Source organism: Rhinatrema bivittatum, chromosome 3 (assembly GCF_901001135.1).
Source record: "Rhinatrema bivittatum chromosome 3, aRhiBiv1.1, whole genome shotgun sequence".
In the NCBI taxonomy this organism is placed as follows: Eukaryota; Metazoa; Chordata; class Amphibia; order Gymnophiona; family Rhinatrematidae; genus Rhinatrema; species Rhinatrema bivittatum.
In genome coordinates, this window is record NC_042617.1 from 551,659,254 (window position 1) to 551,680,364 (window position 21,111).

Consider the following 21,111-nt stretch of genomic DNA (forward strand, 5'->3'; position numbering starts at 1 on the left):
AATCAGGGTCTCTTTGGCCAATGTGGGGTAGCTACTACAATGATGAAGAATGGATGGTCCACCTTCTTTATTGACCTGCCTATTAGTGGCCATGATGGGAAGATATATAGCTGGCTGAGTCTTGGTGATGAGCATAAGTGTGCATCAATTCTGGATCCCAGCTCCACCCAGCTCCCTGTTGCAGAATACAATATTGCCATTAGGTCCACGCATGGGGGCTCCCAGCAGCTTACTATCCTTCAAAAGGCCTTTGGACCCATTGTCCATTCTCTCAGGTCCAACCTGTTCTTGCTGAAGTAGTCAGCTTATAGGTTGTTCTTTCCTGCTATGTAGGCTACTGAGAATGAGAGAAGATGCTTTTCAGCCCACTCAAGAAGCCAGGCCGTTTCCTGCAGCAACAAGGAGCTGTGTGTGCCCCCTTGTCTATTGATATACACGCTACAGCTGACTTGATCCACCAACTGTCTTCCCTCTTACTAGGGAAAGGTGGTGCCACACAGCCAGCCTGATAGCTGTTTCCAACCTATTTAGTCAATAAGCTAATTCCTGCCCTGTTCAGTGCCCTTGAGCAAGTTGTCCCCGGTAATGAGCACCCCACCCCCTCAGGCTAGCATATGTTATGACCACCACTCAAAATGGGGGGAGGGGGGGGCAGTGCTATTCCCTTCTGGAAGTTTAAAGGTTGTGCCCACCAAACCAAGCTGCTCCTGACCCTGAGGGAACTGGGAGCTGGTGCTCGTAGTCCTGGGAGGTAGGAGAACAATCAGGGCCCTTTGGAGAGGCTGCATATGGGCTCTGGCTCATGGAACTTGGACTACCGTTGATGCCATAAGACCTAAAAGATGGAAGTAATCTCACAGTTTGGGAGTCTCCTGCACCCAAAATTTTTTTAAGAAGTTTACACACAGCCTAACTGCTAAAGAGGTGCAGCACTGCGTTAAAGATTTGTCTGTTCTAAGAGTCTAAATATAGGTGCACTGTAATGCCCTACATGTGTAGGGCTGCTGCCATGACCTTCGTAAAAGGCCCTGAGTGCTGTTCCCAGAAAGGAGGGCAAAGCTTGAAACTGAAAATGCTGGCCCAACATGCAGAACCTTAGATTATGGTAAGACTGCCTGGTGTGAATATGGAAGTAAGCTTCCTCTAGTTCCAGGGATGCTAGATATTCTCCTGGCCTTACTGATGCCATCACCAATTACAGTGTCTCCAATCGAAAATGGGGTAAAAGCAAATATCTGTTGACCCCTTTGAAGTCAAACACTGGGCAAAAGGATTCATCTTTTGTAACCACGAAAAAATCAAGTAAGTGCCATGACCCCTCTCTTGCAGGGGCATTGGTATGATTAACAAAACTGCAGCACCTACAAGCAATGTCCCCTTGACTACCTCTCGAGAAGGGAGGCACAAGGGGAGATTACCAAGCCCTCTGGGACATGTTTTGTGCACATGGAGGCATATTCCCTTTGCACAATATCCAGAACCCATTGGCTTGAAGTGATTCAGGTCCATTCTGTGCAGGACCTCAGGTGGTGTTCTCCTAGTGGGACTAGCTCCAGGGGGACACACTGGGAATCACTGTGCTGATCGGCTGCAAACTGCAGTCTTCATTTTTCTTGCCCCCCACCCCTAGAGTGTCCGAAGAGGGCCAATTTGTGGTTTTATACCTATGCCAATCTCTGAAGTGTCAAGATCTGAAACCCCATGCCCCTGTGCAAGTCCTATTCTCAGGAAGTCTCTGGGGTTTTGATTCCCCTATGTCCTCTCCAAAAAAAAAAAAAAAAAAAAAACCTTTCAAAGGTAATTTTCAAAGGCGTGATTTCAACGCAGAGTCTACTGCCCAACCATGCAATGATAGAAGCTTTCTGGCACCTACTCCTGAGGCTAGAACCCTAAAGGGCATTCTTACTAGGTTTTACGTATCAACCAAAAAAAGCTAAGGCTGATTCCAGGTGGGCTAATTCCGGGCTGCCTAAGAACTGCTGGATCCAACATAGGGCAACTCAAGCCACATTGTTCCAACAAATGGAGGCCTGTAGGACCACTGCATTTGTTGTAAAGGCTTGTTTAAGAGTTGCCTCTATTTTCCAACCAAGGGGATACTTCAGCACTGAATCCCCCCCCCAGAAACTTCTACAGCAATGGTAGTCTTCTGTGTGATTGCTGCAACCAGTGCAACAACATGAGAGATTCTCAATTTCTTCCCCCTTTTAAACCCCTATGTTTTTTATTCTGTTAAGAACCATATGCCTGAGGGGGCTGAACAATGAAAACATCCTTAGTGGCTTTCTAAACCCTGAGAACAGAATCTCTCAACTGGTTCTTTAATGGAAGCAACTGACATCTCCAATGCTGCAACATAAGGGCCACCAGCCCCACTTTCTGGAAAAGCAAGTTTGCTTACCATAATCTGTGTTTTATGTAGACAGGAGGATGAATTAACCCTGCTGTCTGGGACATCCTCTGGTAGACCTAGAGGCGGAGCTTCTCCTAGAAGTCACAGAGCTGTGCACATCTTCCGGCACGATCAAAACGCCATCTTCTCCTCAGTCTTTAACATAGCGAAACCATTCGGAACGGATGTCCGGGAGGCTGTCCAGGGAGGCGGGTGGGTCAGCATGGCTACTTCATCCTGCTAGGAACGGAAAACAATTTGCTTTTTTCCCTCGTCAATAGCAGTGCTGAATTATCTATGCTGTCTGGGATTCCCCAGGAAAGGGTTGTGTCTTGCATGCTACTGCACTTCCGATGGCCTCTTTTTGGTACTGGTCTGTGATTGTTTCATGCCCAACCCGTCCTTACGGTGGATGGCTGTGCAATCCTGCTATCTTACTGAATGGCCCAAAATTGCCAAACCCAGTGCTGCGTCCAGAGTATGCTTGCTGGTTCTAGACAGTAGTGGGACGTGAAGATATGCAGCGAAGACCAAGTGGCTGCTTTGCAAATGTCCAACAATGGTACCATGCGAAGGTTTGCTATGGAAGCAGCAACCGCCCAGACTTGATGTGCCTTGACCTTGCAGGAAGTCGTGCTGAATGTCTGGAACAGCAGAACTGAATACATTGGGATATCCAGTTAGACAGTGTTCTCTTTGCCACTGGTAGACCAGATGCATTAAGGTTGAAAGAAAAGAGCTGTGATGCTCTTGTGTCAACATTCATCCTATTTTTGTAGTAAGCCAGAGTTCTTTTGCAGTCCAGAGTATGTAGAAGACATTCTCTGTCGTTGCCATGAGGTTTTGGGAAGAACGTTTGTAATGCTATGGTCTGGTTCAGATGGAAAGCTGAAACTACCTTGGGAAGGAAGGAGGGGCGAGTACGCAAGGTCACCTTGTCGTGGTAGAACTGCAGATACTATAGGTAGTGAACGAGGGCTTGCAGTTCACTGACCCGCCTTACAGAAGTCAGAGAGACTAGGAATACCACCTTCCAGGTCAAATACTTCATGTGGCAACTGTCCATGTTTCAAATGGCATGAGCAGGAGCTGTTCCAGTACCAGATTAAGATCCCAGGGAACAGGAAGGCCTCAATCTCAAGAGTCCCTTCGTGAAGCGACAGACTAATAGGTGGTTTGAAACCGGAAGGCCATTGTGTGGGTGATGATAGGGTTCTCATTAGTGCCATAGCAGCCTGACACCAACCCTGACCGATAAAGCATGTGTAGGTAATCCAGAAGGGTTTCTGGCACCAGGTTGTATAACAGCGCCACTTGAGCTGATAAGTTCTTTTTGTGCCATCACCTCACTGAGACTCTGAAGCTCAGCCACACTCTGGGGTCCTGTGCATAGAACAAGGAGCATTTCTGAGAATGCAACCCAAGTGGCTCTGGATTTCAATTCCCTACCTAAAAGCCAAAGTTTGCCTCTGGAACCTCCTTCCTATACAATTCTGTGTCACTGGTACCTACATGGCTCCTCCCCACGCTCTAAAAACCTCTAGATTGCCTCTAGTTAGAAACTGCATGGTACAAATCAAGTCCTCTTGTACCTTTAATGAATTCAAATGACAAATTCTTCAGTGATTTCAAATTTGCAGCTAAGTCCTCTGACTGTAACTCCCCCCCCCCCCCCAACCCACCCTGAGTTGAATGTGCCCATCTAGAGTGCTAGATATATCTAGTCTTGTTCTATTAGAATTCTTTCTTGATAATGGCTGTAGTTGCACGATAAACAGTTTTCCCTGTACACAAAAAAAAAAAAAAAAAAGTATCTATTTCTGATGTTAAATACTGTGTTACTGTGCGTTAATTTACCGCATTCTACAGTGTAAGTCCCCAATTTGCATTAATTCCTCCCACTTGCATGCTAACTTGTGTTCTGATATTTATCTCGTGCATTAGACCCATTTAATGTGCATTCAGGCCCTAATGCATTTTGATGAATGACCTGGTAAATCTGAAAAAGGAGAAAAGACTTCAAATAGCACACTGTGACAAACTCAAGGTTTGCACTCATTCATATGCAAGTATCCAAGTATAACTTCTCAAATATCATCTCAAACTGTTATCTGTTTTGTCTCCTGATGCCACGTCACAGACGCCATTTTTACACATGGTGTTCTTTCTTTACTTTGTATAGCAGACCTAAAGATGGCAGAAAAAAAAAACTATGACTAGACCTAAAATAGCAGAATGCATGGGTTTTTTCCTGAAAACAATCATTTAGGTTACACCCCTGTAATACTTGAATATTGTAATGAAAAGAGCAAAATATCATGTTACATGGTCCTTCTCCAATTCTTTTTTGCCTAATAGAACATTAGCTTTCATGGGCATCACTTGCCCTTGCCCCAAGCTCTACAGTAAGACAACCCTTTTTTTTTTTTTTTTTTTTGCAGAAACAAAAAAAAAAACTTGTACATTTTCAATGGAGGACAGAAAAATGACACCTTCTCTATCCCTTTGAGATAAAAAAAAAGTTTCTCATTCCTTTGTCAATCATAGTTATTTCCATGTGACATAAGAAATTGAGTTCTAAAAGGAGCTGGATTTTCAATATTGTTACTTGACATGATACTTTTCACTGGTCTGGTGTTCTGCAACTGCTTGAAAAAACTGATATGAAAACCAGATAAAGCAAAATAAAATAAATTTCGACACTTCAAAGCGGATTATGGTGAGTTTATTTCTTTTGCATTTTATTACATCCATTTAAGTAACCCTTCTGTATCCCACCTGCAAATCTGCCAAACATAAGCAGGAACAGTATGGACATCAACGCCTGTAGAACACTGCTAGCACACCCTAGAAGGGAGCTGCCACTGTGTGTGGTCCAGACAGGAGACTGGATCAGGGGTAGAGTGAAGGCAAAAAAGCAACTTCTCAAACAAAATAAGAGCTAATCAAGCAAAAAAAAAAAAAAAATTGGCATCAAGTTGTTTATCATTTTTTCCACCGCAGTCAATGAACAAGAGATACATGGAATATGCTGATCAACTGCAATGACTCACAGTAAATGGAACCGAAACACTGCAAGGTTAATCTGTACTAAAAGAGTGCTAAAGTACATCAAAAAAAAAAAAAAGTAGATAGCTTAGAAATTGCATTTTTCTTCTGCTCCCTGATTTGAGGGCTCCCCATCTAAGCTCCATCTCCCTGCAGCAGTGTGTGTACTCTGTGGCACTGCAGGGATCAGAGGGTGTATGAGCACATTTGGGGGAAGGAGCTGCCTACACAGCTCAGACATCTAAAGAGCTGCCTTGAGCAGGTTTATAGAACTGTATTTAAAAAAAAATATATGGTACTACCGTGTTTCCCCGAATATAAGACAGCGTCTTACTTTCTTTTTACCCCCAAAAGTCCCACTATGTCTTACTTTCAGGGTATGTCTTATATTGGAAAAAAAACCTGAGTGTTCAAAAAAAAATTATTTTTAAATACCTGTCGGAGGGCCGCGTGGGTCCAGGCGGCTGGCGGCGGGAGCCTGGTGGTCGCGTGTTAAATCTAGGCCGCGGGCGGGTGGGTGCTTGTTCCAGGCGGGCGGCGGCGGCGGGGGGGGGGGGGGGCGGGTGGACGCGCGTTAGTTCGAGACGGCCGGCGGGCGGTCGCGTGTTAAATCTAGGCCGGGTCGCACAGGCGCGCATTCATTCACTGCCGGTGGGGGCTGCCTCGGCAGCCCCCACCGGCAGTGAATGAATGCGCGCACAGGCCCACAGCGCCTGTGCGACCCCTGCGATTCGGCGCTGGGGGCTGCCGGTGGGGGCTGCGGCAGTGAATGAATTCATTCATCCAGGCGGAGGAGCCGGCTGCTTTCGGCGCTCAAGGCAGTCACATGCTAGCATGCCAGCAGCGGCGAAAGCAGCCGGCTCCTCCGCCTGGATGAATGAATTCATTCACTGCCGCAGCCCCCACCGGCAGCCCCCAGCGCCGAATCGCAGGGGTCGCACAGGCGCTGTGGGCCTGTGCGCGCATTCATTCACTGCCAGTGGGGGCTGCCGAGGCAGCCCCCACCGGCAGTGAATGAATGCGCGCCTGTGCGACCCGGCCTAGATTTAACACGCGACCACCCGCCGCCTGCCGGCCGTCTCGAACTAACGCGCGTCCCCCCGCCCCCCCCCCCCGCCGCCTGGAACAAGCGCCCACCCGCCCGCGGCCTAGATTTAACACGCGACCACCCGGCTCCCGCCGCCAGCCGCCTGGACCCACGCGGCCCTCCGACAGGTATTTAAAAATAATTTTTTTTTTAAATGACAGGTACGTCTTACTTTCGGGGGATGTGTTACATTAGCCGACCCCCCTAAAATTCCCACTACGTCTTACTATCAGGGGTGTCTTACTATCGGGGAAACACAGTATTCAAGGACTTGTCACAGTATGCATTTCTTCTTAACTACTGTCTTATTTAAATGATTTGTAAAAGTTTTCTCTCCAGCTTTTCTGTCCTAGAATGTTTTTACTAGAATTAGACATTTTTATTATCTGTATATTTATGTTTTACAACTGCTTGTAATTTCTTTAAAATGTTGCTAATATACATTTAATAAATATAACTTGCCCTGCTTGAATTAAGATTGGCCACAAAAAGTAAAATCCTGTATCCTTCAAACAAGACGACAGAATGGCACTGATCTAGGAGCTAATTTATGAATAACTGCTTTTCAAGAAGTGTTTTACGTAAATTGATGCAGTTTCATAGACTGGAAAAATCCTGGATTTTTTCAAACATATGCAGGGGATAGTACGAAAATGGGGAGTAGCTACTGAAACTGGAAAACCTGCAGCTGCTGATAACCAGTCAGCCACATCATCCACAGGAGAGGCACAGTATTAGATCTCTCAGGCCCAGACAAATGTGATTATACTTCGCTGAGATGTTACCCATTGTGCAACCTACCTGCTCTCCAGCGGGCCGATACAGCAAAGTCCGTGGGAGAACGCGCACAGGCCACTCTCCTGTGCGCACGATTCTATATTTAAATGAGGCCCGGCGGTAAAAACAGGCAAAAGCAGGCACTAAGGACACTAGTGCGTCCCTAGCACCTCCTTTTGGAGCGGCGGCTGTCAGCAGGTTTGAGGGCAGACGCTCAATTTTGCCGGCGTTGGTTCGAGCCCGTTGACAGCCACAGGCTCAGAAACAAGACGCCGTCAAAATTGAGCGTCCGGTATTCAACTAGACAGCCGTGGGCAGACTTCAAATTTTTTTTTTTTTTTTTTTTACTTTTTTTACCCTTTGGGACCTCTGACTTAATATCGCCATGATATTAAGTCGGAGGGTGCACAGAAAAGCAGTTTTTAACTGCTTTTCTGTGCACATTCCCGGTGCCTGAAGAAATTAGCACCTACCTTTGGTGGCTCAGAGATTGAGCCAACCCAACCTGCTTGACAGCCACCTCTCCTGTGTGCCTGATGCTGAGGAGGTGGTAGGGACACCCATTTGTCTCCAGCGCCTCCTTTTTAGCATGACCCCTCATTTAAATATTGCATTGCATGCCCAGGAGAGGTGGCTGGGCGTGCGTTGGGAAAATGGGCGCTCAACACTGAGCTCCCATTTTCTGCACACAATTACTGCATCTGCCCCGTGGTTATTTCAAGCAAGTATTCAAGTCTAGAAGTCTCCTTTATACTCTGACAAGCTGATACTTTAAAGAGTTATTACACCATCTGGGATAGGATTTTTTTATGTTACACTTGTTTTGGCAAGTTTGTAAAGTTACCATATCAATAGCAGGAATCATCATAGAGTGACTTAATTAGTTTTAGCCCATTAAGTGTTCTTTTTTTTTTACATTATATATTTTATAGCTAGCCTTATTAAATTTGTATGTGTTTACTCTGCTTCTATGTTGCTCCTTGTCTTGAACATTTGGTACTTTGGAGAATACATTTCTTAAATGCTACATTTCTCCATTTCCCAGCTATATACATAAAAGCCAACCTGGTTATGAGGAATAAAGTTTCAAGCTGCAATTTTGGCATATTGATATCTGTTTTTTGCTTGGGTTTTTTTTTTTTTGTTTTTTTTTTTTTAACTATACTAGCTGTACCCAGCCTCGCATTGCTGTGGCTCAGTCTGGTTAAATGGAAAAGAAAGAAAAGAGAAAGCACACGTTTCTAATATGTTTAATTTCGCAATGCTTGTGGGTATACAATAATTTTTGTTTGTTCCATTGTCTATGCAGATATAGAGATTGTCTGGGTTTGCAGACTCTAGAACATGCAACATATAATTGTCCATGTGAGAAGCAATCCGTGTCCAGATGTAAACCGCATAATTCTAGAAATGAAAAAGAATGAAAAAAGAAAAAAATAAACTATACTCACTAAATGAACGGTATGGTAAACGACACAGCTCAATTTCAACGCAATGTCACACGAAATAATTAAATCAAAATGAAAATAAATCGAAATCTATGAAAATTCAATTTAACAATGCAATTGGAAACATTGAAATGGAATTGTAAAATATTTAGTACAAGCCATTAAGCCCATTAAAACGGGCGACATTTTTGTCCCCTCTCCACCTAAGTCTTTGCTCTGCACACAAGAGCTTGCAAAGTTCCCACGCCTTTTGTGTCTGGGAGAGTGAGGAAAACACTCCATACCTCCACCCCCCCTCGCAAAGGGCAGGCGGCAGGCACCGCAACAGATTTGGGACACGTTGCCTAGCTTACTTTGCTCTTTCTGAGAGACCTGTGTCTTTAAGAAATCTGATTGGGGGGGCTTGAGAGGGAGGAGGGAGCAGGGCTCTGGCTTTCACTTTCATTACGGTGCTTTGCTGGGAGTGGGGGTGGAGCGATGCCCATGTAAACTCTTCCCGTGGTGGCTGAGACCCATGGGCAGCTTGACAGCACTGCCTTCCCCCTCCCCCCGCAGTTGCGGGATATTTACTTGGCTTCTCCTTATCTGCAGGACTCAGGGGGCGGGGGAGGAGGGCGAGCTGTTCTCTGTTCAGCTCTTTGCGCTTTGGCTGCTGCAGGCTGCAGCTGCTTGTGATCTCTTCACAGCCGCTTTCTATTGCCTTTGCTCTGCTCCGGCCGTCCCAACTCCCTGCCCCCCTTCCCCGGCGGTGGATGGACTGGCTCGGCGACTCTTCAACCCTTTCCTCCTCCTGTGTGTAACTGTCCGGCGGTCCCTACTCCCTCCCCCCTTCCCCAGCGGCGGAGGAAAGGGTTGAGCCGTTTCTCGGAGCGGCGACTCGTCTGCCCTTTCCTCCTCCCCTCTGTAACACCCAGCACATAGCGCAGAGCTCTATGGTCCGCACATGCGCGGTAGAGCGGCTCTCTAAGCGCATTTGCGGTCTGTCGGTCAGAGTCCATTTATATTGTAGATAGCATGTGTTGCTTTTACTTCCAACAGATGGCGCTGTTTTTCCAAAAAAGCATGTTTTTACCTGTCACAGGCGTGACATCTATATAATATAGGTATATAAAAACACGCGCGTATTCGAATGCAACGTTAGGTCAAAATTTCAAAGCAATCGGTGAAGAACTTTCGGAGATTTAAGATTTTGAACAAACGAACATTTACATTTTTATTTATGTAGATTGTTACAATAAAAAATGTCCTTTCTAAACTTGCTCCTCCAAGTAAAGATAGAAAATAAATATGAACAAAACAGGCAGATACAGAATAGTGTGCTTGGCTGAGCGCACCGTTTAGACGCGCTATTATTACCCCTTATACATATACTGTAAGGAGGAATAGCACGTGGAAAACACACAGCCAACAACCCCCAAAACTAATAGCACTCATCACATACAAATGTATGTGGATGAGCCTATTAGTTAGTCACCCAAAACACAGAAAGTAAAATGTGGAGCCAGGGGGAACCCAAGAGTACAAGTGCCGGGACAAGGAGGTTTCAGATTCCAACGTGGGCCTTGCCCCAGAGAACCTGAAAAGCAGGTGTCCTGCGGTGCGCCGCTGCCAGCGTGCCGAAGCAGCGCACAGAAAGAGCACGCCCCTTCTAAATTTTTCTTTCCAGTGTTACTATGGGAAGGAAGAGGAAGGGGAAGATATTTACAGCTGCAGCAACATCAATGCCAACTTTGGGACCAATGGATCTACATGTAGGAAGAACTAATTCAACACTGAGGGAACAGAGTATCAAATTAGCTGGGATTTCACTATCCCCGGAAATGAGTTCTCCACCTCCCATACCACAAGCGACAACAGGTGCTCTATAATCTATTTGAATGCTTCTCAAAATAACTCTCATGGCTTGGGTAATGATACTCCAGACCATCAACAAAAGTTGATTTATGTAAGTAATGGTGTTCTCCTAGCTAGGAAGCAAAGGAACGTGGATAATGAGATGATATCAGTTATCAGAAACCACTCCACATCTTATTCCACATTTTTTACTTTGTAAAGGAAGATCCTTTAGTGGAAATACAAGGAAAACCAGTGGAAGTGTCATTTAAGGACATTTGGAGAGTAATTACGAGGATTGATAGTGTATTAAATTCTGTAAAACAGTTGTCCTTATATACAGAAAAAGCATCTCTTAAATTTTTAGATCTGGAGAAGAGATCTTTAAAATTGGAAAACGAGGTTAAACTGCAACCTGGGGTAATAGCCAGCTTGCAGCAAACTTCTGTTTCCTCCATTAAAGATAAATTACTCATTCATCAAAAATGTGAAGCTTTGGAAAATCATTTACGATCTAATAATTTACGCCTCTTGAATTTTCCAATAACTCGAATCCTTTCAGGAATTGAGTTAAGAAATATGCAATTGAGAACTTGCAATTTACAAATGAAAAAATGTTTTTGATTTCAAATTCCTATTATATGTCTAATAAGAAAAAAGTGGTAAATAGAGGAAGGGTCTTTTGATGTTTTGACACCTATTAATAACCCAAATATTTCTTCCTATTTGCAATCTGAAGAAATACAAACTAGGGCTACTTATGTGGTCACATTTGTATTAGAATCAGATAAAAATATATTCTTCCGTCAATATTTTAAATTTAAGGAGTTACAAGATAATCCTACACAAGTCCACATCTAGGGGGATAATGAGATAATATCTTAATACAAAAAAAAATGTATTGTGCCAGGACCACCATGTCACATTGTTCAAACAGAATTTCTTTTGTCTTTAAGAAACCTCTCAAGGTCTGCAGGGTCAAGAAAAAAAAACTTGTTCTGAAATGAAATACCGTATTTTTCACTCCATAAGACGCACTTTTTTTTTGCGTCTTATGGAGCGAATATGATATTAAGTCAGAGGGTGTACAGAAAAGCAGTTTTTTTCTGCTTTTGATTACACTTACGTGGCATCTTCTGAAATTAATGCCCACCTTTAGGCAGGTGTTAATTTCTGAGTGTAAAACGTGCAGCTCGGCTGCACTTTTTTTTTTTTTTTTAATTTACACAATTTTTCCAGCATCATTTTTCCGAACCCCGTGGCTGTCAGCGGGTTCGAAAACAGACGCCGGTAAAATTAAGCGTCGGTTGTCAGACCCACTAACAGCTGCTGCTTCCACTAATAAGGAGGTGCTAGGGACCTGCTACTGTCCCTAGCGCCTCCTTATTAGCATCATCCCTAATTTAAATACAGAATTCGCGCCCAGGAGAGGTGCCTGGGTGCGCGTCGGGAGAACGGGCGCTGAATACGGAGAGCCAGCTCTCCCGCAGGTTTGTTTTTTGTTTTTTTTAATCGGCCTGATAAAGAGGAAATAGGCATGAGAAGGAACAGGGGAGGATCTGAAATGGTTGCAAGTAACTGTCTGTACCATGAAGTTTACAATATGATCTCCATGAAGGCCAGAATTCTGCTTTGCCCCAGTCCCTGCTTGAGCACAAAATCTTAGCAAGGCCATAAAAAGAAAAATAAATAGGACACTGAAGATGCAAGTTTTAAAAAAACAGCTGCCAGTTTTGATAAGATGCCAAAATAGAAAAGTTTGTGTCTGAAACTTTTTGTTGGCTAATGGCTCTGGGAGGGTTGTTGCTGAGGATGGAGCAACTTAGCTGTCCCCTAAGAATCTCTCTCAAAATGCTTTAATGAGTCATTTCATGTTTAGAGGACATTTCAGTAGCTGGACTAAAGTCTTTAGGGGCAGAAATAAAGATCCTTTAGTTCCAGACTAACTGCAAAGGAAACTGATGTACATAACCTCAATTTATTAAAAAAAAAAAAAAAAAGGGTGTGATCAGGAGTTTAAAATATCTGATTTACAAGTACTCATGTCCTTGCAAAAAAAAAAAAAAAAGGGCAACATTACTTCGCAAAGACAGTAAAGAACTGTGAGATCATTCCCAACATAACCTCTTTCTTAAGCGAGAGCCTCTCCTATTAAGATAGGTGCAAAACAAACCCATTTGGAAAAACAGTAACAAAAATTTGAGACTTGTTAATTTTCTTAAATTGGATGCCAACCCTCCCCAGGAGCTTTCTGACAAAAGTGCTTAAAATATCAATACATTCTTTTCAATATAGCAGAAAGTGGTGGTCAGGATAAATTTCAAGCTTAGATTCTGGCTCATGTTATACTAACTAGTCTTGTTTTCTCAATATGTCCAAGACCATAGCTCTGTGTTGCTACTTTCTAATGCCACTCTTAGTCAAATCTACTTTTCAGACTGATAGAGATTTACAATAAAATATCAATGTATATCCCCACTTTCACAGTATGCAATACTGCCCAAATTAACAGCAACAATTGCAATACAATATAAAAATCATAAAAATGTATATAAAATACATCTAATAAAAATTACATTATCCCACTCTGGCACCAATTGTTACCCTACCCAGCAGCACCAACAAAGAGGCCAGAGGCTGCAAAGGCATGGAAAATGTAGCACCCTCTCACCCTCAGGCCTATGCCCTGCGGCGCAGGATTTAAGCATACTGGCAGAGCAGTGCGCAGATGCTAGAGCAGTGCTTCCCAGATCTGATCAGGTGTGCCACGTTAAAGTCGCCAATGATCATCTGATCCAGGCCAGTACTGGCTTCTACTCTCAGTAACTTGTAGCAATAAGTCACCAACAGCAGCTTCCAAACTTGTAGACACTCCTTTCAGAGAACATACGTAATGTTTTATGCCTCTCCTTCCCAGCTGCATCATGAACCCCAGAGTGTGGAATTAATGGGCCACATTCAGAGCAGAGATAGTTGGGACCTGCTTTAAGCAGCATACACACCCAACTGGAACCAGAATTGGAGCACCGGACCTGCAAGGCCGTCATGGGATCCCATCTCCGCGCGGCGAAGGGGAGGACTCTGGTCTGGAGCACCATTCCGTGCATTTGCACGGCACATATGGGGAAGCGATCCTGCGGCCGTATGGCCCACTGTTCTTCCTATTTTGGGGGAGGGAGGAGGAGAAGCACCGCACATAGCTTCCTTTTCCTCCCCTTCCCCCCCCCCCCCAAACAGGAAGAGCGGTGGGCCATACAGCCCAAAGATAGCAGGAGGCCAATGGCAGCAGGAGAGGCCAACTGATCTTCCTGCTTGGGAGGGGGAGGAAGCGGAAGCTGTGCGTGAGCTTGAATGTGCATGAGCGTAGGTGAGAATGGGAGCATCGGTTTGTGGGTGAGAATGGGAATCTGGGTTTAAATGTGTGAGTGAGAATGGGTGCCTGGATGTGCGTCTGTGTGTGCATAAAAATGTAAGCCTGGGGAGGGGTGAGAAAGTGAGACCTTGTGTGTGTGTCTGCAGAGAATGTGAACTTGTGTGGGGGTGAGCATACGAGAGTGAGAGATTGAGTGTGTGAGGGAGTCTGTGAGAGAAAGCGTGTATGGAAGGGAAGACAACAGTAGTAGAAGAAAGACACTGAAAAGGAAATGAGTGACAAGGGAAAGAGGGAAAAAAAGACTAGGACCAACTGTTAAATATGCCATTTTTGGGAATATGGCTTTCTTATATTTTTGTATTTTGCACTTTCTTCAGTATTCCACCCTTCAGAGACTTTAGTTTCTCAGGCTATTTTGGTTTTATCTACATGTTTCCGTTTCTAATTTGTGGTCTCTTATTTCTATATTAGGTAAAGATCGGTTTCTGTTTTGCCTGTGTGTGTGTGACAAATGCAGTTTTTCTGCTAGCGTGCAGTTTCTCTGTAGTAGTAGTTCAGCTTGTTCTGTTATTCCAGTAGGTGATGTATTAATGTTCTAGGGCCTGGTGTAGTATTTGCATTGCTGCTTTTTCATAAGGTTGCTGTTATTTGAATCCTGAGAGTCAGTGCTGTGACAAGGTTCTAGATGTCGCTTTCTTTACAAGATTGTGTTACTTCACAAAATAGCAGTGGAGGGTTATTTTTTGCTGAGGTGACACCAGAATATGAAATTTTTTTCGCATGTTAGTTGTAATGTGAATTGCCCCAGCTCTGCGCTGTATTTATGAAGATTTCTGGTTTTTGGCAAAGATGGTTCATGAAAGAATACATTTTTTGTTTTATTACATGATTGGATCTGGTTTTCTATACTTGTGCATTTATAAATTGCATTAAATATAAAATAAATTCGGACTAATAAGGAATTTTTAATGCTGGTAAGTGCTTGAAATAATTGAGGTAAAATGTTTTAAAGTTTCACGCATGATACAAAATGTCTGTTGCAAATTACTTACGGGCCGATTCAGTATGGTGCGCTCGGCTGAGCGCAGCGTTAGCCCCCATTTGGCCGCGCGTTTTCAACACGCTATTTTTACCCTTTATACGGTACGGGGTAATAGCACGTGGAAAACGCACCGCCAAAACTAATAGCACCCACAACATGCAGATGCATGTTGATAGGCCTATTAATTATTCCCGCACGATTCAGAAAGTAAAACGTGCAGCGAAACCGCACATTTTACTTTCAGAAATTAATGCCTGCCCAAAGGCAGGAGTTAATTTTGGCCGGCACCGGGAAAGTGTACAGAAAAGCAGAAAAAGCTGCTTTTCTGTACACCCTAATACTTAATATCATAGCGATATTAAGTCGGAGGCCCCAAAGATTAAAAAAAAAAAAAAAAAAAAACCTAAAGAAAAATCAGCCCACAGGTTGGAAAACGGATGCTCAATTTTGCCGGCGTCCATTTTCCAAACCCGTGGCTGTCAGCGGGTTCAACAACCGACTCTGGTAAAATTAAGCATCGGCTGTCAATCCCGCTTCTGTCAAAAAGGAGGCGCTAGGGACATGCTACTGTCCCTAGCACCTCCTTTTTACTGCGGGCCCTAATTTGCATACCTTGGCTTCCTGAATCGCGCGCCCAGGAGAGTGGCCTGTGCGTGGATCGGGAGAGCTGGCGCTCGCCGGCTCTCCCGCGAGGTTTTCTGTATCAGCTGTTAGAAAGCCATTCTAGGGTGCAGTATATGGTATTATTTACCAATAAGAAAACAACTAGTAGGTCTCAGACCTGCATGCCTACAGTCCACCCATGTTAACCTTGTGCCCACCCAAAAAATCAATTCTGGATACACCACTGATACACAGTGCACACATCCCCTTCTAGTTTTCCCATCTTTTGAGTTCAAGCGTCTGTCTTATCCCCAGGCGCAGGGAGAAATGTACTGGATTTGACTCAGTATTTTGAGCAGCACTAGCAGCCACATGAGGCAGCCAAGGTAACTAAAAGCTGGCTCCTCACATCACACCAACTTCTCCCTTCGACCCTGGGAGCTAGCGAATTATGATAGGTTTTACAAGTGTCTTTGTCCACTCTCTCCTTTTGATTTAAAGGAAAGGGTGGTGGTGCTTTCAGCACTTCCCTAGCTCTTTTTCTTAGCCAATTCTATGTTTGCACTACCTGCTCCATGGAGGCTGGTGTGCAACACAATAGTTTTGATAATTCAGGTGTGCCTTGTACTTAAAAGTTGGGAAACAATGTGCTAGAGCGCACACACACACACACACACAATAGTGCCATCTAGTCAATCCATAAAAGTTAGGAAGTACCACATTTAACACACCTGGGAGAAAATTCTATCAATCAATGCACATTTAAGCTCTGGAATTCAGTGCCAGAGGATGTGGTTAGGGCATTCAGTGTAGCTAGGTTTCAAAAGATTTGGATATGTTTCTGGGGGAAAAGTCCATAAACTGCTAATCATGTTGATTCAGGAAATAGCAACTCTTATTACTGGCATCAGTATCATGGGATCCATTTAATGTTTGGGTACTTGCAACCTGGATTGGCCACTGTTGGAAACAGGATGATGGGCTTGATGGACCCTTGGTCTAACTTTGTAAGGTAACTTATGTTATGATCCATGGTTACAATTTGAGTGCTTCACTTTCTAGTAAAATCTGACACTTTTCACAAGCATTAGATTCACCAGAAAATGTTTTAATAAAAAATTAAATACATGCTAAACAAACAAAAAAAACAAAACCCCTTTTGGCATTGGTGTGGGGAAAGGGGCCAGGGTATAAAAAAAAGCTATTCACTGGTACCTTACAGTAGGACCCACCAACATACACCTTCAACAAGGCTTATTTTCAACTTAAACCCACCTCAAACTGATGTAGTAACAGAGGTAAAAGGGCTGTCCTCCCTCTCAAAATGACAATCTTTGCAACAGTCTTGTTTGGCAAGAGGAGCAGGACTTGCAGTGTCACTCCCAAAACCGGTTAGGACATGTGGCAGCAAGAAAAGGCAAAGTGGGCATCGCATTAAGCCTCAAGAGTTCTCCGTGAATGAAAGAGCAAGGCAGGCCTCACACCCAGAGACAAGCACACCTGCTGGAACAGGTATCAGAAAAACTCAAGAGCATTTCAAAGTTCATACAGAGCTTTTTAGTTTGGTGTTTTCTTATCAACTTCAACTCCATTCTCTAGACTTACAGTCTCACTACTTATTTCTATTTTGTGAACAGATGTATAGAGGCTAATCGATGACCTCATTTTTTTTTCAAAATTTAGGGGGGGGGCGCGGTTGTTTGTATTTTTTTTTTTATATAAATTGGCTTCACTTTCCTCCCTCTCCCAACCCTAGTCATTACAATTTGTGAAAGCGGAATCAGGAGTAGAGGCATCATGGCCCTTCATTTGAAATCACCAGGAGGCTCCCTCATGATCCTCTCTCCCCAGAGAGAATGTTTTGGTAAATCAGCCTGATGTGTGTATTGCAATCAACTTTTATAGTGTGTCTTTGACTGTAAACCATGTTAGGTGTAAAGTTACACAGATGTCTCTGCAGTTCCTTTATTAGGTTGAATTCTTTTCAGCTGATGTGGTTTAATAAGATTTTTATTAGTACATTGCGTGCTTTTTTGCTTTATTGTCTTAATGGCATTTTGATATATTGTTCCTGTTGCTCACTCTTTATATAGTTTTAACTGTTTAAATGCTAGAGTTGTTTTTGAGCAACATTGTGTAATAAACCTTTTTGGGGGATGTTGTTTGTATATATATATCTTAATACAAAAAAATAAAAATTAATTCTACTTTGCAAAATGTTTCATAAGCACACATGAAGACAAAGTACTGTAAACACCATTGCATTACTAGAACCAGAGCAAGAGTTATTCTCACTTGAGCCTAAGGGCAAAGGGATCATTATGTACTTTAGAAAATTTTACCCAACTCCAGTCCACACATATACAACAATCAGTACAATCTCATAAATCTCTATTCAGACAAGCTAAATAACCTTGCTGAGAGATATTTTACAGAATGTAATAAGTACAGACCTGTAAATCCACAAGTTTTTGTAGATAATGTCCAAATATCCACATACCTGACAGAAGCAAGTACAAATACTGGAGGGATTTAGTGAATTGTAGAGCAGATATAGATATTAAAGTCAACGGATGCAGACTAGAGTCCCCTCTAGAAGCAGAGAAGGAAGGCTCCCAATCAGTTTCTGTGCTCTACAGCTTAGTGAATTAAAGGAAGCATTGATAACCAAAATAAGACAATCTCTTCCACCATCTCCCTATCCTCAACAGCAGCACCTTCACTCTCCTGCATGACTAAACAGCCTATCACTGCAAATGGTCCTGTATTCATGTTATTTCACAATATTTATACTTTTCTATGCTTACTATAATTAAAAATACCACATCAATTACATAAAGATTAAAAAAAAAGTTGAACTTGATAATTCAGGTCAAGAAATAGAAATATAGACCATGATATGGTAGTGATCCTACAACAAAAATAGTTGAGTGGCCATAAGAACATAAGAAATTGCCATGCTGGGTCAGACCAAGGGTCCATCAAGCCTAGCATCCTGTTTCCAACAGAGGCCAAACCAGGCCACAAGAACCTGGCAATTATCCAAACACTAAGAAGATCCCATGCTACAGATGCAATTAACAGCACTGCAATCATAAAGTTACCCCATGCTTAATCAAGCACAGTTATATAAACATTAAAGTCATAAACCAAATACACTTAAGAGAAAGAACTTTTTGTTGAGCAACAAGCATAGTTTAAAAATCAATTACACATACTTATTAATTCATGTATCTTATGGAAGTAAAAATATCACATTCATTTCACTGTAAACATTGCTTCTACTATAGTTAATAAAATTATAGCAAGCAGCACTGCAACTACTCAGAGGTGACAAAATAGTGTTCTTACAAGAGGTCTCTAGATAATCAATGAAGATCATGTACGTTTCCCCCCCATTTAACGTCTAGGAAGAAAAGTACACAAGGTCCTGAATAGCCAATCTTCAGCACACACATAAGAGACAACGGAACAGTAGAGCTTAAACAATGGCATGAAGGAAAAACATATGTTTACCTACAGAGAAAAATGATTTTTGTATAAATATTTCTAGATATTAAAGTATAAAGGAAAAACTCCTTCCTTTCACTTCAAGCTTATATTTTCAAAAAAAAAATTGTAGTGGAGAGCAATATAGAAGGGTATAAGTAAAAATACACTGTAGGCAAGTCACTAAATAACACACACTAGCTCAAACAATATGGCTTATTCAAAACATCGTGTGTTTAATGTCAAATGCCACTAAAATAAAATCATTGTCCATGCATTCCAACTAACGGTCCTATTTACTAAGCATTTTTCTCCATAGACACAGAATGGGAGAAAACCTTTAGCAGACAGGCCCCAAACTATATAATCCGATCCTGTGTATTAAATAAAGTTTTTAATATTTTTATGCTTTTCTTCTTTCATGTTGTTTGAAAAATTAGAAACTGAAACGGCCACATTGTTATGCTAATTTAATGCAATTAGAAGTCCAACTAACAAACCATTTCATTGAACATTTCGGAAAACAGAATGATCTGATGCATTGTAGCCACAAACACTATGAATGCCCCTTTATAAACCACACTGCCTGATTGACATAATGTGTAGTGATTTATCCACGATAGATTGATTACTTATAAGTAAAAATGACCATGATCACGTTCTATAAATGACTATAAGTACACAAAATAATACAGAGTTCAAGAAGCCACACATACCCCAGATTCTTTACAAGTCCTATTTGATGAGTCAAACAGTATTAAAAATATGAATGAAATCAGAAGGAATCTATAAAGCTCATGTAATTGTACCCCATTGTGTTGTTCATGAAATAAAGAAACCATCACAACCCACAAAGCTTTCAGCAAAGAATAGTTATATTTTCCAAAGTGACACCTATGGGGGTCTGTTCTCATCACATAAGCGTTTGAGCCGTTAAGAGAGGGACTTGGGGAGGGAGACGATGGGTGGACGGAAGTTAATTTTCTACACAGTACCACCCATAGCCTTCCGACCCCAGGGTTACGTTCTAACCCCAGAACGGAGGAGAGAGCAGAGTCCTTACCTTGGCTATCATACACGCTGACATAGGAAATGCCCACCGCCATGCACCACACCACCAAGTTGGCGATTTCTGCGTAGCCAGGGTCACGCTGTTGTTGCGTCTCCTCCTCGGCCACCAGCAGCCCCACGTGCACCGGCAGTTTGTGCAGTGAATGAGCGTCCGCGCGCCAGCGTAGCCTCCACCGCGCGCCGGCCCCAGCCCCGCCGCCACCACGCGCCCGCCCTTTCCCTTCCCCGCGCGCTAAAGCCCGCTTCTGGAAGCCGAAGGCGGCGGGTACGAGAACAGCGGCCGCCAGGCGCCCCAGACGCCAAATCCAGCTCCAATTCCAGAAGCGCATACGAAGCCAAGCTAGTAGCGTCCGCTGCAGACAGAGCAAGGCGTGCAGAAGGCGCCAGGCCAGCTCGTACAACGCCGGCATGGTAAGGGCTAAAGAAGCAAAGAGGCACAGCGCGCGTGTGCGCCGGCACAGAGTAACGTGCAGGAAGGATCTAACCGCAGCTCGCCGCACTCAACATGCCAAACCCGCCGCCGCCGCCGCCTCCTCCGTACGCACGCAAGGAAATGATGAAGCAAGAACCTCCAGCACCTTACTGCCAACACCACAACCCAGCCGCTGCCATCGTCTGACCTAACATTTCAACTCTCACCCAGAAGCCGCGTACATGGAACGCTTGGATTGGTCGACTTGGAGAGATGCGTCATTTCCGGGGGTTTTTTTCTTCAGAGTAGGAAGGAGGTGTGTCGCCGGACACGTAGTGACACAATAAAAAGGGTACTCCCTGACTGGCTGCCGCTACCTCTTCTTCTTCGGTATTGTAAGCAGAGATTGGGTGGGCCTTAAGTGACTTTCTTGGGAGCTGATGTATTGTTACGTACAGGCTCGCGCTGCCACCTCGGGTACTGAGTTTGGCGCGCGAGCACCTTAACATTTCGTTGTTCTGGCAACGGCTGTTTCT

General features: G+C 43.6%; 1 protein-coding gene across 1 annotated transcript in view; it reads right to left on the reverse strand.

Annotated features, from left to right (window-relative positions):
• Window positions 1-20,896, reverse strand: part of NUS1 (NUS1 dehydrodolichyl diphosphate synthase subunit) — a 60,333-nt gene extending 39,437 nt beyond the window's left edge. Inside the window, exon 1 of the mRNA XM_029596435.1 lies at window positions 20,156-20,896. Within this exon, the coding sequence (XP_029452295.1) occupies window positions 20,156-20,573 (418 nt within the window). The 5' untranslated portion in view covers window positions 20,574-20,896. The remainder of the gene's footprint in view (window positions 1-20,155) is intronic.
• Window positions 20,897-21,111: the final 215 nt, after the last annotated feature.